The sequence below is a fragment of the Entelurus aequoreus genome, linkage group LG07 (genome assembly GCF_033978785.1).
Source record: "Entelurus aequoreus isolate RoL-2023_Sb linkage group LG07, RoL_Eaeq_v1.1, whole genome shotgun sequence".
Lineage (NCBI taxonomy): Eukaryota > Metazoa > Chordata > Actinopteri > Syngnathiformes > Syngnathidae > Entelurus > Entelurus aequoreus.
In genome coordinates this window covers 9,126,205-9,144,571 of record NC_084737.1, presented here as the reverse complement: position 1 = coordinate 9,144,571, position 18,367 = coordinate 9,126,205, and the positions used below count along the sequence as shown (strand labels likewise).

Sequence of the window (18,367 nt, the reverse complement as noted above, 5' to 3'; positions counted from 1 at the left end):
CCTGCTATCACATGTTGATACAAATATAACATTTACATAATAAATCAACTACAGGCTTCCCAAATGCTGTAATAAATTAAGCATGATGAGTTGAACATGTCAGCATGTGGCCCCACTTTTTTTTTTTTCAAACGCTTATTGCAAACGCTTACTTACAGTAAGTCATTAATTTGACTTTATAAGTCATTATTTTGACTTAGTAATAATAATGACGTACTTAGTATCTCAGGTAACTAGGAATGTTCTGTTTTTACTTTACGGAAAAAATATCGAGATATATATCGTCAGTCAGCACATGGAGCGGAAAACACAACCAAAAGTTGTAGGCTTCTTCACGCGCCGAAGCCGGCCTACTTCACCGCAGTCTGTAGTCTGTTGGCCCCCCAGGCTGTGGTGGCAGCGACGAGGTGGAGACGTGATGGCGACAGGCCGAGTTACACCGATCCTTACACCCCCTTCCCCGGTCCCCACCCCCTGGAGAGTCACCACCTTAACTAACACATTTTCTGGGGGAAACACTGAACAGTCCAGGTGAGGGCTGCCAGTCGGACATGGGGGGGGATAGACCTTGACGCTCCTGTGATATTGCTGGAGGTCATAGTTCACCTGACTGAGGTTGGTAGAAGGGACCAAATTGAGGCCTTTGTTGAGGAGGGACAACTGTGAGGGCCACATTTTTATCGCTCCCCCCCCCCCCCCCCCCCCCCCGAGTGGTTGGGTTTATGGGGACGGCAGGTTTAAATGCCGAAGCCAGTGGTTTAGCATTTTCCTGGCCGTGTCATCCGTCCAATGGATGCTGTCTCTCAAAATCCTGGCTGTGGAGGACCGGGATGTAGTGGTCCCTAAGGATTTGATTCAGCTGCCTGAGATGGTTTTTCTGTTCCACAGGGAAGGAATCTGAAAAATCCATCAGAGGGACACTGGGGCCAAGGTGGTCTTGGATGTCCTGACAGCCTTTTAGGAGCCGTTTGACTGTGGTCGCCTGGGTGTTCCGCTCACGGTTGTTGTTCAGGCCGAAGAACAAAACCACACTCCACATCGACCCTGGTTTTTTGGAGGATGGCCTGCGCCTGGCGGAAGTTAACCCCCGGGTAGTTGTCCATCTGTAGGTTGAGGGACTGAAAAGATGGGATGTGGCTAATATCGGGTTAGGACATGAGGTTAGGGCTTAAATTAGGGTTAGGACTGAGGTTAGGGCTAAAGTTCGAAATAGAGCTCGAGTTGGAGCTCGGTTTAAGGCTTGGGTTAAGTGTTATGGTTGGCTGGTTTAAGGTTGGGGGTAAAAACAGGGTTAGCCATGATGTCCTATCTCTTTTGGTACTTGGACTTGCTTGGTCCTCCCAGTTCTCAGTTGGAGTCCTTTAAGCTCCGTAAATCCTGAAGAAGGCTGGACAAGAACTGCAGTTTTGGACGTGTTCCCACCTGCTTGACGGCATCTTGCGCTAAAACGCTAGTGGAACGCTCAGAAGGACAAACTCTAGTGACTAAGGGGAAGCTCTCTCGCAACGAGGCGACCGTCGATGTCTGGTGCTCGACGCTCTACTTTGTAAAGCATAAACCGATTTTGGCACTCAAGCCAAAGTCCACCAAGACGGCAAGCGAAGCACACGAAGACGCCAAGGAAGGAATGCAGGAAAACCAAGGATTTTGGTGCTTTTGAGGTCTGGGAAGCTCTTGGCGAGCTCCGTTTGGAAAACGTTTTTCTACATTCACTCCATGGACGCTGCTACAAGAACCGGTGGACTCGTCCATGTCTCCTCATTCCAAGGAGAGTGCCAGAATCCTCAGTGGTTGTGGATCAGTTCCCAAAGGTCCGAGTATAAAAATAAAATCTGAATGCAGCAGACTTGAGTCCCACACACACGCACACCAAAGTCCTGGAAAACAACATCAATAAATAAGTCGGTCCTTCCATGCTGAGGCGTCCTCACAACTGCATGTGCCCACGACGGACCAAGTCCGGGACTCGGAGTCGTCCCCGTCTCGCAAGAGCCGCAAAGGATCCAAAGCGGTCCTCAACTCTCGAGGGACATGGCGCCGATGAGCTGCTCCACCTTGTAGGCCAGACGCTGCTTCCTGGCGTGGTCGTCCTGCTCCAAGGCCGCCGTGATCTGAGGGGAGAAAACAAAATGGGGTCATGAAAGTGGCGAGGGGAGAATATTTGTCTGTCAGCCTTCGGCGTTTGATCCCCGAGGAACTGCGGCGTTCAAAGGGTTCAAAGGAGGGCCGCAGACCAGCTCTCATCTTCTTGCTGCCTGTCAGGAGGAATCACGTCTGAGCAGGTGGAGTTCAAAGCCTTTCCTCACCACCAGGGGGAGCCATGTAGCTACCGATGAGGCTGGGTAACATATGTGGCAACTGGGGCGGGCGATCACAACAATAAGATCACACCCAATATTGACAACAATGGAGTTTAAAATGAGATCATACCAACATTTCACCGATAAAATGATTTTGAAAAATAAACATTTTCATTCATACTATTTGTTGCCCTCAGCGATAGTAAGGATGTGTAATATTTCCTCACATTTCCTGTTTCCTTTTTAATATAATATACAAAAATAAGTGACTTTTTTGTATTGTTTCCCCAAAGGGATAAACAATATTCAGAATATAGAATATTTCTAACATTTTGTATTATTGTTTGTATGTTTTATTGTAGAAGAACTTCATTAAAATATTGAAAACACGAATATCAAACAGACAATACAAAATATTACGCATGAATATGTGTAAGTGTAGAGATATATATATATATATGTATATATATATATGTATATATATATATATGTATATATGTATGTATATATATATATATATATATGTATATGTATATATGTATATATATATATATACATATATATATATATATATATATATATATACACACATACATACATACATATATATATATATACATACATATACACATACATACACATATATATATATATATATATACACATACATACATACATACATACATAAATATATATATATTAGGGCTGCAACAACTAATCGATTAAATCGATTAAAATCGATTATAAAAATAGTTGCCGATTAATTTAGTCATCGATTCGTTGGATCTATGCTATGCGCATGCGCAGAAGCTTTTTTTTAAAAAAAAAACAACCTTTATTTATAAACTGCAACATGTACAAACAGCTGAGAAACAATAATCAAAATAAGTATGGTGCCAGTATGCTGTTTTTTTTTCAATAAAATACTGGAAAGGATAGAAATGTAGTTTGTCTCTTCTATCCGATTATTAATCGATTAATCGAAGTAATAATCGACAGATTAATCGATTATCAAATTAATCGTTAGTTGCAGCCCTAATAAATATATACATACATATATATACATACATATATATATATACATACATACATATATACTGTATATATATATATATATACATATATATACATACATACATACATATATATATATGTGTTTGTATGTACTGTATATATATATATATATATATATATATATATATATATATATATATATAATAAGAATATTCTGAATATTTTGTATTTGTACTTTTTATCGTAGAGAACATTCATGAGAAATGTTTTGTACACTGATATCAAATAAAAACAATGCGATACATGCGTTTAGATGCATCATGTGTATATATTGTTAAAACAGAATATAAATAAAAGGTACAATAGATGTATACATGCAGTTTGATCATGTACACAAATACAAACAATTGACATAAATAAAATATTTATTTTGGGGGGAATTTTCTATAACATATCTTATCATTTTAACTCCAAAACATCTGCACTCTAACATATTTCTCTGTATGAAAACGTCACTCTTGCTTAAAAGACGACTTTTTCATTGGCATCCGAAATGCAACCCGGGGGCTATTGTCATGTTTTATTGGTTCCATTAAATGAATTCATTATTAATGACATATTATTGGATATTACATCATCACCAAAGCTAATATGTATTGTTTTGTTGACCTACATTGGATTGTTTTCACATCTTTAATGCATCCTGTCGTTTTTCAGTAGGAGAAAGTGTGCACGCCCCCGCCTTGAAGGCACCGCGTCATAATGACTTCCGCTACCGGGCAGCCACCAGCAGAGGGCGCCAACACAACACTCACCTCCTCGCTGTACTTGCTGATGTAGGAGTAGATCTCATTGAGGGCGCTCAGCATGTTGAACTCGCTGGAGTGCAGCCGGGCCTGCTCCGCCAGGTAGGCGTTCATGTCCTGGTCGCTGATGGCCGGCAGTCGGTTGATGTCGGCGTAGTACCTGCGGGACAGCGGACAGACAAGGTTTGATACGTCGCTGAAATATACATCGCACTTAAAGAGTGGGACCTGAGAACGCTACAGTCCGTACAGTGCATACGGAAAGTATTCATGTTTTTGTTATGTTACAGCCTTACTCCGAAATGGAATAACATTCATTTTTGTCCTCAAAATTCTACACACAATACCGCATGATGACAATGTGAACATTTTATTTTTTAAAAAACTTTTCAAATGTATTAAAACTAAAAAAAAAAAATCAACCTTTGGCAGCAATTACAGCCTCAAGTCTTTTTGAATAATAACAGATTTTATTTGTAAAAGCACTTTATATTGAGTAAACAATCTCAAAGTGCTACGGTGTATTAAAAAAATAAAAACTAGAACAGCCAAATAGCTATAACTAGTATGCATATATCTAAAAAAAAAAGTTTAAAAAAAAAAAAAGAAGGGCTTTTAAGCCTTTTTGTGAAAGTATCCACAGTCTGTGGTGCCCTCAGGTGGTCAGGGAGAGCGTTCCACAGACTGGGAGCTACCATGCCACAAGCTTGGCGCACTAATCTTTGGGCAGTTTCGCTTATCCTTAACAAAATATTGAGCAAAGGCTGTGAATACTTATGTACATGTGCTTTGTTTTAGTTTGAATAAATCTGAAAAAAATAAAATAAAATTGACAATGTTATTATGGGGTGTTGTGTGTAGAATTTTGAGGACAAAAAAATGTATTTACTCATTTTTGGAATTAATCTGTGAGATAACAAAATATGGAAATGACTTTCCAGATGCACTGTGACTGGCTGACGGATAGTTGGCAGGGCTTTACTTTAGGACGTGTAGCGAAGCCTTCCACTGTACAAAACTGTCCTCCAAGTGCCGAGTGTGGCATGTTTACATTTATTACATCTTCATGAGGTGTTTATGAATAAAGTTAGGGGTGCCCTGACGCACGCTTGTCACTTGCGATACTGGAGCCCTGCGTGTTGGTTGATACGATATCCGCAGGAATCGTACCTACTTTTATTATTACGTAGTGTTGATTGTTAGAAAAGGTTTGATGAAGTAAAACGAGTAAAACAGAGACATGAAAAACACTAACCTATTAATTGTCAACCATTTGGAATGGACTCACGCTGTCTTTAATTAAGCCGGGAGTGGAGTTCGGCTCATGATGCGGACACATTTGTTACTGTATACTTTCCAATACGCTTCTGCCTTGGAGACTTTGTATGTGTAAGTAATATGAATGATTCGATACTTGTTTATATTGACACATGTGTTTATTGTCCAATTAACGACACGTATTACATCTGTCTAGCTTGTGTGCTATCGTGTGCTTGGCTGTTGTGTAGCTGCTTGCCCCCAGTAGCCTATCGCCTACCCCGTTGACCTTTTGTAAGGGACTTGGAGGACATTGAGCTGTTAGCTCTGTGTCCAGCTCTGCACACAGACTGCTCGTATCGCAGCGTTTATATCATCCGATACTTTCTTGCTGATATCGGACTGATATCAGTATCGGATCGGGTCACCCCAAGTCCTGAGGGTAAAAAAAGTGTGAGCATATTGGCAAATCTCGATACCAATATTTTGGTACCGGTATCAAAATGTATTTCGATACTTTTCTAAATAAAGGGCACCACACAAAATGTCATTATTGGAACAAAACAAATGTTAGTGTACATGAAACATATGTTTATTATTGTCATTTAGTCCTTCAAGAAAATAGTGAACATACTAGACAACTTGTCTTTTAGTAGTAAGTAAACAAACAAAGACTCCTAATTAGTCTATGCAGTAACATATTGTGTCATTTATACACCTATTTTTTTCTACACATTATGAGGGACAAACTGTAAAAATGGATTATTAATCGACTTGTTCATTTACTGTTAATATCTGCTTATTTTCTGTTTTAACATGTTCTATCTACACTTCTGTTCAAATGTAATAATCACTTATTCTTCTCTTCTTTGATACTTGACATTAGTTTTGGATGATACCACACATTTAGGTATGGATCCGATACCAAGTAGTTACAGGATCATACATTGGTCATATTCAAAGTCCTCATGTGTCCAGGGACGTATTTACTGACTTTATAAACATAATATGAATTGAAAAAAGATTTTGTAAAAAAAATATCGATGTAATCATAGTAGTATCGACTAGATACGCTCCTGGACTTGGTATCATTACAGTGGATGTCAGGTGTAGATCCACCCATGGCGTTTGTTTACATTGTGACGGCCGGTGAGCTATTGTATCCTCCTATGGTGTGTAGTGAAGCATGTTTAACTATTCCTCCTCCTCCAGTGATAATGCTACTTGTAAGAAACGTACTTTATTCGTCACCATGGAGACAAGGTACTTTTTGGAGGCGGTATAGTACCGACCGGTATACCGTACGACCCTAATCTCTTGTTGCATGAACCTTGCAATGGAGAGGATCATTGAATTGAAATAAATACACTTTTTTTAAAGACGCGTAGTGAAGCCTTCATGTGCCAAGTGAGGTAGGCTTGGATTTATCGCTTGGTACGAGGCGAGGATGACAAAAAGATGTCATGGCTCATGTGGCCAAGTGATTGAAGGAGGGTCTGACCTTTCCACCCAGCTCTTGTAGTTGGGGATGTCTTTAGCGTAGAGCAGCTTGTTGGACGGCGAGTCTTTGCCCAGGCGGTGCTCGGAGGTGGAGCAGGAGTCCATGAAGGTCTGGGCCACCACAGACAGGCAGGCGTCTGTGATGCTGCTCTTGTGGATGTCGAACACAAACTGAGGGTTCTTGATCACGTTCACCCAGAAACGCAGCGGCAGGCTGGCAAGGACAAAAGGCAAGGAGGGCGTCAGCGGGGGAGGGGGGGTGTCGACGACGCACTTCCACCAGCGGCCTCGCCTCTTACCAGTTGCTCTTCCACGTGTGACGCACGTCCGTGTCGTGAATGTCGTGCTTGTCGGCCTGCTCGTCCAGGAAGTCGAACATGTACTTGATGGCCAGCGGCAAGGCGCTGCCTCGGTGGACCGTGCTGAACAACGTCTCGAAAAGGTCGTCCACAAACTTTTGGAGTGTTCCCTGAGCAGACAGGAAGTACGTACCATTCACAACCTGGGGGGTACTTTACGCATACCATTCACAACCTGGGGGGTACTTTACGCATACCATTCACAACCTGGGGGGTACTTTACGCATACCATTCACAACCTGGGGGGTACTTTACGCATACCATTCACAACCTGGGGGGTACTTTACGCATACCATTCACAACCTGGGGGGTACTTTACGCATATCATTCACAACCTGGGAGGTACTTTACGCATACCATTCACAACCTGGGAGGTACTTTACGCATACCATTCACAGCCTGGGGGGTACTTTACGCATACCATTCTACGCATACCATTCACAACCTGGGAGGTACTTTACGCATACCATTCACAGCCTGGGAGGTACTTTACGCATACCATTCACAACCTGGGGGGTACTTTACGCATACCATTCACAACCTGGGGGGTACTTTACGCATACCATTCACAACCTGGGGGGTACTTTACGCATACCATTCTACGCATACCATTCACAACCTGGGAGGTACTTTATGCATAACATTCACAACCTGGGAGGTACTTTACGCATAACATTCACAACCTAAGGGGTACTTTACGCATACCATTCACAACCTGGGGGGTACTTTACACATACCATTCACAACCTGGGGGGTACTTTACGCATACCATTCACAACCTGGGGGGTACTTTACACATACCATTCACAACCTGGGGGGTACTTTACGCATACCATTCACAACCTGGGGGGTACTTTACGCATACCATTCACAACCTGGGGGGTACTTTACGCATACCATTCACAACCTGGGGGGTACTTTACGCATACCATTCACAACCTGGGGGATACTTTACGCATACCATTCACAACCTGGGGGGTACTTTACTGAAAAAAGTTTTGTACATTTTTAGTCAAGAAAATTTCATAAGCATCGGAGGTGTTGCAGTCAACGTACCTAACCTATTTCTTTCATTAACATTAACAGTTTGTCTTCTATGAACATAGTAAATTATCTTAAAAATCGGCTCCGAAAACACGTTCTTCTGCAAAGCTAACATGCTGTACAATATGTTTCGTAAATATCGGAGGTGTTGTACTCGTCAACGAGTTATTTCGTTAACATTGCAGACAGTTTGTCTTCTATGAACATAGTCAATTATCTTAAAAATCGGCTCCGAAAACACGTTCTTCTGCAAAGCTTACAATATGTTTCGTAAATATCGGAGGTGTTGTACTCGTCAATAAACCTAACCTATTTCTTTTGTTAACATTGCAGACATTTTATCGTCTTCTGTTAAAATACTAAATTATCTTAAAAAAAACGGCTCCGAAAACACGTTCTTCTGCAAAGCTAACATGCTGTACAATATGTTTTGTAAATATCGGAGGTGTTGTACTCGTCAACGAACCTAACTTATTTCTTTTGTTAACATTGCAGACATTTTATCGACTTCTGTTAAAATACTAAATTATCTTAAAAAAACGGCTCCAAAAACACGTTCTTCTGCAAAGCTAACAATATGTTTCGTAAATATCGGAGGTGTTGTACTCGTCAACGAACCTAACTTATTTATTTTGTTAACATTGCAGATAATTTGTCTTCTACGAACATACTAAATTATTTAGAAAAATCGGCTGCGAAAACACGTTCTTCTGCAAAGCTAACATGCTGTACAATATGTTTCGTAAATATCGGCTGTTTTGTAATCGTCAATGAACCTAACCTCATTTTTTTCCGTTAACATTACAGATAATTTGTCTTCTACGAACATACTAAATTATCTTATAAATCACCTCTGAAAACACGTTCTTCTGCAAAGCTAACATGCTGTACAATATGTTTCGTAAATATCGGAGGTGTTGTACTCGTCAACGAACCTAACATATTTATTTCGTTAACATTGCAGACAGTTTGTCTTCTATGAACATACTAAATGATCTTAAAAATCGGCTCCCAAAACAAGTTCTACTGCAAAGCTAACATGCTGTACAATATGTTTCGTAAATATCGGAGGTGTTGTACTCGTCAATGTACCTAACTTATTTCTTTCGTTAACATTGCAGACAGTTTGTCTTCTATGAACATACTAAATTATCTTAAAAATCGGCTCCGAAAACACGTTCTTCTGCAAAGCTAACATGCTGTACAATATATTTCGTAAATATCGGCTGTTTTGTACTCGTCAACGAACCTAACCTATTTATTGAGTTAGCATTGCAGACAGTTTATAGTCTTCTATGAACATACTAAATTATCTTAAATAGCTCCGAAAACAAGTTCTTCTACAAAGCTAACATACCCTACAGTTTTATTTGTAAATGTCGGAGGTTTTGTACTCTTCAACGAACCTAACCTCATTTTTTAATTAACATTTCAGACAATTTATTGTCCTCTATGGACATACTTCATTATCTTCAACGGACCCAACAACATGCGTCTTCCACAAAGCTAACATACGGTACAGTATGTGTCGTAAACATTGGAGACGTAGCGGTTCTCAACGACCCTAACCTCATGTTTTTGGTAAACATAGCAGAGGGTTTATCGCCTTCTACGAACGTACTCAATTATCTCAAAACGAATCCGGAAACACGTCTTCTGCAAAGCTAACGTACTGTACAATATGTTCCGAAAACATTGAACGCGTTGTAGTCATCAACGAACCTAACCTCGTGTTTTCGTAAACATTGCAGATAGGTGATATCATCTTCAATTAACTTACTGACATATTTTAAATGTATACGAATACACGTCTTATGCAAAGCTAACATACTCGACCGTACGTTTTGAAAACATCGGATGCGTCAACAAACCTAACCACGTTTTTTCGTAAACATTGCAGACAGTTTATCATCTTCGATTAACTTACTGAAATATCTTAAATGTATACGAATACACGTCTTATGCAAAGCTAACATACTCGACCGTACGTTTTGAAAACATCGGATGCGTCAACAAACCTAACCACGTTTTTTCGTAAACATTGCAGACAGTTTATCATCTTCGATTAACTTACTGAAATATGTTAAATGTATACGAATACACATCTTATGCAAAGCTAACATACTCGACCGTACGTTTTGAAAACATCGGATGCGTCAACAAACCTAACCACGTTTTTTCGTAAACATTGCAGACAGTTTATCATCTTCGATTAACTTACTGACATATCTTAAATGTATACGAATACACGTCTTATGCAAAGCTAACATACTCGACCGTACGTTTTGAAAACATCGGATGCGTCAACAAACGTAACCACGTTTTTTCGTAAACATTGCAGACAGTTTATTATCTTCGATTAACTTACTGACATATCTTAAATGTATACGGATACACGTCTTATGCAAAGCTAACATACTCGACCGTACGTTTTGAAAACATCGGATGCGTCAACAAACCTAACCACGTTTTTCCGTAAACATTGCAGACAGTTTATCATCTTCGATTAACTTACTGAAATATCTTAAATGTATACGAATACACGTCTTATGCAAAGCTAACATACTCGACCGTACGTTTTGAAAACATCGGATGCGTCAACAAACCTAACCACGTTTTTTCATAAACATTGCAGACAGTTTATCATCTTCGATTAACTTACTGAAATATCTTAAATGTATACGGATACACGTCTTATGCAAAGCTAACATACTCGACCGTACGTTTCGAAAACATCGGATGCGTCAACAAACCTAACCACGTTTTTTCGTAAACATTGCAGACAGTTTTTCATCCTCGATTAACTTACTGAAATATCTTAAATGTATACGAATACACGTTTTATACAAAGCTAACATACTCGACTGTACGTTTTGAAAACATCGGATGCGTCAACAAACGTAACCACGTTTTTTCGTTAACATTGCAGACAGTTTATCATCTTCGATTAACTTACTGACATATCTTAAATGTATACGAATACACGTCTTATGCAAAGCTAACATACTCGACCGTACGTTTCGAAAACATCGGATGCGTCAACAAACCTAACCACGTTTTTTCGTAAACATTGCAGACAGTTTATCATCTTCGATTAACTTACTGAAATATCTTAAATGTATACGAATACACGTCTTATGCAAAGCTAACATACTCGACCGTACGTTTTGAAAACATCGGATGTGTCAACAAACGTAACCATGTTTTTTCGTAAACATTGCAGACAGTTCATCATTTTCGATTAACTTACTGAAATATCTTAAATGTATACGAATACACGTCTTATACAAAGCTAACATACTCGACTGTACGTTTTGAAAACATCGGATGCGTCAACAAACGTAACCACGTTTTTTCGTTAACATTGCAGACAGTTTATCATCTTCGATTAACTTACTGACATATCTTAAATGTATACGAATACACGTCTTATGCAAAGCTAACATACTCGACCGTACGTTTTGAAAACATCGGATGTGTCAACAAACGTAACCATGTTTTTTCGTAAACATTGCAGACAGTTCATCATTTTCGATTAACTTACTGAAATATCTTAAATGTATACAAATACACGTCTCATGCAAAGCTAACATACTCGACCGTACGTTTCGAAAATATCGGATGTGTCAACAAACCTAACCAAATTTTTTCGTAAACATTGCAGACAGTTTATTGTCTTCGATTAACTTACTGAAATATCTTAAATGTATACGAATACACGTCTTATGCAAAGCTAACATACTCGACCGTACGTTTTGAAAACATCGGATGCGTCAACAAACCTAACCACGTTTTTTCGTAAACATCGCAGAACGTTTATCATCTTCGATTAACTTACTGAAACATCTTAAATGTATACGAATACACGTCTTATGAAAAACTAACATACTCGACCGTACGTTTTGAAAACATCGGATGCGTCAACAAACGTAACCACGTTTTTTCGTAAACATTGCAGACGGTTTATCTTTGATTAACTTACTGAAATATCTTAAATGTATACGAATACACGTCTTATACAAAGCTAACATACTCGACTGTACGTTTTGAAAACATCGGATGTGTCAACAAACCTAACCACGTTTTTTTGTAAACATTGCAGACAGTTTATCATCTTCGATTAACTTACTGAAGCATCTTAAATGTATACGAATACACGTTTTATGCAAAACTAACATACTCGACCGTACGTTTTGAAAACATCGGATGCGTCAACAAACGTAACCACGTTTTTTCGTAAACATTGCAGACAGTTTATCTTTGATTAACTTACTGAAATATCTTAAATGTATACGAATACACGTCTTATACAAAGCTAACATACTCGACTGTACGTTTTGAAAACATCGGATGTGTCAACAAACCTAACCACGTTTTTTTGTAAACATTGCAGACAGTTTATCGTCTTCTATGAACGTACAAAACTATTTCAAACATATACGAAAACACTGCGCAGCATCTTTTGTAAACAGAATTGTCATCACCGAACCTAACAAAGTTTTTCGTAAAAATCAAAGACAATTTATCGGCTTTTATTACCTTAACGTTCCAAAGCTAACATGCAGTGTTTTTCATGAACAATGGCGAACAAATGTAGTCTTCATGAAGTCATTTTTTGTTCAGTCTAGGCGACAAGACGTAAACAAACCTCACAACTGATTTCATAAACATCGCAGAACATTTAGCGAGGAGAATGTACGTGTTTTTGTAAACGCTGAACAACAATTGTGTTCTTGTAACAGTTGAAACAAAAAGTACACTTCAGTAAACTTTTATGTACAATTTAACTTGTTTTCCTTCAAATGAAACCTATAAAAATGATGCAACCAACACTTTTTCATATCTCACTCCATCGTTGGCTCGATTTCCACATTTCACCCGATATAAATTAGCATCATTTAGCCTGTTAGCTGTGGGTCTTTGTAGTTTGATGGTAAAAGATGTCATGTGTGGACCGACATTGTTGGCTCGATTTCCACATTTCCCCCGATATAAATTAGCATCATTTAGCCTGTTAGCTGTGGGTCTTTGTAGCTTGATGGTAAACGACGTCATGTGTGGACCGACATTGTTGGCTCGATTTCCACATTTCCCCCGATATAAATTAGCATCATTTAGCCTGTTAGCTGTGGGTCTTTGTAGCTTGATGGTAAACGACGTCATGTGTGGAACGACATTGTTGGCTCGATTTCCACATTTCACCCGATATAAATTAGCATCATTTAGCCTGTTAGCTGTGGGTCTTTGTAGTTTGATGGTAAAAGACGTCATGTGTGGACCGACATTGTTGGCTCGATTTCCACATTTCACCCGATATAAATTAGCATCATTTAGCCTGTTAGCTGTGGGTCTTTGTAGTTTGATGGTAAAAGACGTCATGTGTGGACCGACCTTGGTGGCCAGCAGCCTGGTCAGGTAGATCTCAGAGACCATCTTGCTGCCGCGGTCTCCTTCCTTCTGGTCTCCGTGCTCGTGGTTCTTCACCAAGTGCCACACCTTCACGCCGCTCTCTAGGTCGGGCGTGATCATGGGGGCGCGGGACCGCAGGCTGTCTGGACTGCCGGTGTAGCGGAACGAAGAGTCTGGACCACAACAACAACAACAAAAGGAACTTCTTAGGACCTATTTGCTTGATGGCGGCCATAAATGTTGATGCACACGTGATTGCAAGTCCCCTGAAGGCGGGTGCCAAATTGAGTAAATACTCTCAAGCTGCAATGTTTTATTTTGTGAGGCCTGAAATTTGAGGTGAATACAACTTTTGGGGTTTAAGGACAGTGCCACCATTTTTGCAGCTACACACTTTTGTGTTCATCGTGTCCTGGCGGGTTTCAAGTTGTGCGGTGAAACTGCACTCATTGTTGTGTTGCTGTTAACATTCTTGCTAGCGTAGTAGAACTCCGGCTTTTTAGTCACTGCCAGAGCCCCAAAAAAGTATGCGGGCTATAGAGCGTTTTGTATTGGGGCTCCAGTACTATGGAATGCCCTCCCGGTAACACCTCAGTAGAAGCATTTAAGTCTCATCTTAAAACTCATTTGTATACTCTAGCCTTTAAATAGACCCCTTTTAGACCAGTTGATCTGCCGTCTCTTTTCTGCTCTGCCCCCTCTCCTGTGTGGAGGGGTAAATAGGTGACCACAGATGAAGCACTAGCTGTGCAAAGTGGGGACCCGGGGTGGACCACTCAACTGTGCATCAGTTGATGACGTCTCTGTGCTGCTGACCTGTCTCCACTCAAGATGATCTCCTGCTGGCCCCACTTTGGACTGGACTCTCACTAGTATGTTAGATCCACTATGGACTGGACTCTCACACTATTATGTTATATGCACTATGGACTGGACTCTCACTATTATGTTAGATCCACTATGGATTGGACTATCACACTATTATGTTAGATCCACTATGGACTGGACTCTCACACTATTATGTTATATCCACTATGGACTGGACTCTCACTATTATGTTAGATCCACTATGGACTGGACTCTCACAATATTATGTTAGATCCACTATGGACTGGACTCTCACTATTATGTTAGATCCACTATGGATTGGACTCACACTATTATGTTAGATCCACTATGGACTGGACTCTCACAATATTATGTTAGATCCACTATCGACTGGACTCTCACTATTATGTTAGATCCACTATGGACTGGACTCTCACACTATTATGTTAGATCCACTATAGACTGGACTCTCACACTATTATGTTAGATCCACTATGGACTGGACTCTCACACTATTAACTAGATCCACTCCACGTCCATTGCACCGGTCCCCTCCAAGGTTTCTCATTGTCATCCCATCGGGTTGAGTTTTTCCTTGCCCTGATGTGGGATCTGAGCCGAGGATGTCGTCGTGGCTTGTGCAGCCCTTTGAGACACTGGTGGTTTAGGGCTATATAAATAAACTCTGATGGATTGATTGATTGACACATGTTGCTAACATGATCGCACCTTCTCCGCCACACGGTGGTGAAAAGGCGCCAGCATCAAAAACCACAATGAAGCCCCCAAAGGTCTCCCTCGTCCCTCAGCGCCGCCTCCTCGTCCCTCGGCGCTACCGCACAGCTAATTAAGCAAGCAGCCAGGCCTCTCTTGGGCCCCTGGAGGACTGAGGAGATCTGAGCATCTCCACGCTGTTGGAGATGAGGGAGATCTTCCTCACCTGACTTCAAAGGCAGCTACAAATTGTTGTTCTTTTTCTGCCAATAACGACACAAAGTCTTTTCAACAGCGCTGACTTCACTTGCTCCTGTTACACGCAACACACTTAACTCATACATTTGTGCTTTTTCTTTGGCTTTTTGCGGCTCTATTTGACCTTTTAAGAAGGGTTAAATGTCAACATTTTAACATCATGCTAGGTCAGCCTATTAGCTGGGGAAAAAAAAAAAAGATGATGAAACTCACATCTCCAACGTCTGGAACTGACGGGTGGATATCAAGGCTACATTTTAAGTAGTGTAGAGAAGCCTTTTCACTTTTATTTATTTATTTTTTTACAAGGTTAATTTTAGTCAGTTGGTGGGCATAGGGGGCAGCACAGTGTAACAGGGGTTAGTGCGTGTGCCTCACAGAACGAAGGTCCTGGGTTCGATCCCAGGGTCTTTCTGTGTGGAGTTTGCATGTTCTCCCTGTGGCTGCGTGGGTTCCCTCCGGGTACTCCGGCTTCCTCCCACCTCCAAAGACATGCACCTGGGGATAGGCCCCTCCCACCTCCAAAGGCATGCACCTGCGGATAGGCCCCTCCCACTTCCAAAGGCATGCACCTGGGGATAGGCCCCTCCCACCTCCAAAGACATACACCTGTGGATAGGCCCCTCCCACCTCCAAAGGCATGCACCCGGGGATAGGCCCCTTCCACCTCCAAAGGCATGCACCTGGGGATAGGCCCCTCCCACCTCCAAAGACATGCACCTGGGGATAGGCCCCTCCCACCTCCAAAGGCATGCACCCGGGGATAGGCCCCTTCCACCTCCAAAGGCATGCACCTGGGGATAGGCTGTTTGGCTTCACTAAATTATCCCTAGTGTGTGAATGTTGTCTGTCTATCTGTGTTGAGGTGGCGATTTGTCCAGGGTGTAAAACGCCTTCCGCCCAAGTGCAGCTGGGATTGGCACCAGCACCCCCCGCGACCCCAAGAGGGACAAGCTGTAGAAAATGGATGGATGGATGGAGTATAGCATGATAATAAGAGTGTATGCTTCTTATGGGACCAAATGGATCCCGAGGGTAAAAAGTGTGAGCATGTATGCAAATCTTCTATTCTATACATGTTGCAATAGAGGGAATAAATTAAATAAAAAATAATAATTTTGGCCAAGTTTCATATAATTACCAGTTAAATTTTATTTTTTAAGATGTGTTGCAAAACCTTTTATTTTTTTATTTTTAATAACAAATCTGTCCTCTGTGGGGCTCATCCAGCTCGCTTTCATTAGTTGCTGAGCTCCACAGACTAAAGAGTCTAAATGGTCGTAAGGTGGACTTCCACGGTTGCTACCAGGCGGTCAGTGACCTACCGTATCTGCTGATGGAGGACCGCGATATGCTTGCCGAGGTGGGGATGTTGTAGGACGACGTCTGCTTGGGCACCAGCGCCACCACGCAGCGATCAGACACCTGTCAAGACCAAACACCGCGTCGTTAGTGAACGTCTCCACTAGAGGGTGGTAACAAATAGCAAGGAGGTGAATGATGTCATCGTCACCATCGTCACCAATTAAGATGATACCGTGCCGCTGTCATGTCAGCACGTGCAATTTAACACGTTCCGCCTTTTCACCACGGCGTGGAGGAAAAACGCACCCTCCCTATGACATCACATGACATGCTGGATGAACCCGCCCACCACATCCCCGAGGACGGTTTTGTCCTGCCCCAAAAAAGGCTTCACTACACGTCCTAAATGTAAAAAAATTCTAAATACATGCAATTTGGCTAGGATGAGCTTAAATATATATACAGTATATCAGGGGTCACCAACGCGGTGCCCGCGGGCACCAGGTAGCCCATAAGGACCAGATGAGTAGCCCGCTGGCCTGTTCTAAAAATAGCTCGAATAGCAGCACTTACCAGTGAGCTGCCTCTATTTTTTAAATTGTATTTATTTACTAGCAAGCTGGTCTCGCTTTGCCCGACATTTTTAATTCTAAGAGAGACAAAACTCAAATAGAATTTGAAAATCCAAGAAAATATTTTAAAGACTTGGTCTTCACTTGTTTAAATAAATTCATTAATTTGTTTTCTTTGCTTCTTATAACTTTCAGACAATTTTAGAGAAAAAATACAACCTTAAAAATGGTTTTAGGATTTTAAAACACATATACCTTTTTACCTTTTAACTTCTTTCCTGACATTTTAAATCAATGTTCAAGTAAATTTTTTTTTTTTATTGTAAAGAATAATAAATACATTTTAATTTAATTCTTCATTTTAGCTTCTGTTTTTTCGACAAAGAATATTTGTGAAATATTTCTTCAAACTTATTATGATTAAAATTCAAAAAAATTATTCCGGCAAATCTAGAAAATCTGTAGAATCAAATTTGAATCTTATTTCAAAGTCTTTTGAATTTCTTTTAAAATTTTTGTTCTGGAAAATCTAGAAGAAATAATGATTTGTCTTTGTTAGAAATATAGCTTGGTCCAATTTGTTATATATTCTAACAAAGTGTAGATTGGATTTCAACCTATTTAAAACATGTCATCAAAATTCTGAAATTAATCTTAATCAGGAAAAATTACTAATGATGTTCCATAAATTCTTTTTTTATTTTTTTCAAAAAGATTCGAATTAGCTAGTTTTTCTCTTCTTTTTTTCGGTTGAATTTTGAATTTTAAAGAGTCGAAATTGAATATAAACTATGTTTCAAAATTAAATTGTCATATTTTTCGTGTTTTCTCCTCTTTTAAACGTTCAATTAAGTGTAAATATCATTAATTATTAATAATAACAGAGTTAAAGGTAAATTGAGCAAATTGGCTATTTCTGGCAATTTATTTAAGTGTGTATCAAACTGGTAGCCCTTCACATTAATCAGTACCCAAGAAGTAGCTCTTGTTTTCAAAAAGGT

General features: G+C 40.3%; 1 protein-coding gene across 1 annotated transcript in view; it reads right to left on the bottom strand.

Annotated features, from left to right (window-relative positions):
• Positions 1–689: 689 nt before the first annotated feature.
• Positions 690–18,367, bottom strand: part of plxna2 (plexin A2) — a 470,104-nt gene continuing 452,426 nt past the window's right edge. Inside the window, exons 27-32 of the mRNA XM_062052547.1 lie at positions 16,815–16,914; positions 13,672–13,862; positions 7,177–7,346; positions 6,879–7,091; positions 4,130–4,280; positions 690–2,111 (exon numbers count right to left, since the gene is read on the bottom strand). Of these exons, the coding sequence (XP_061908531.1) occupies positions 2,016–2,111; positions 4,130–4,280; positions 6,879–7,091; positions 7,177–7,346; positions 13,672–13,862; positions 16,815–16,914 (921 nt within the window). The 3' untranslated portion in view covers positions 690–2,015. The remainder of the gene's footprint in view (positions 2,112–4,129; positions 4,281–6,878; positions 7,092–7,176; positions 7,347–13,671; positions 13,863–16,814; positions 16,915–18,367) is intronic.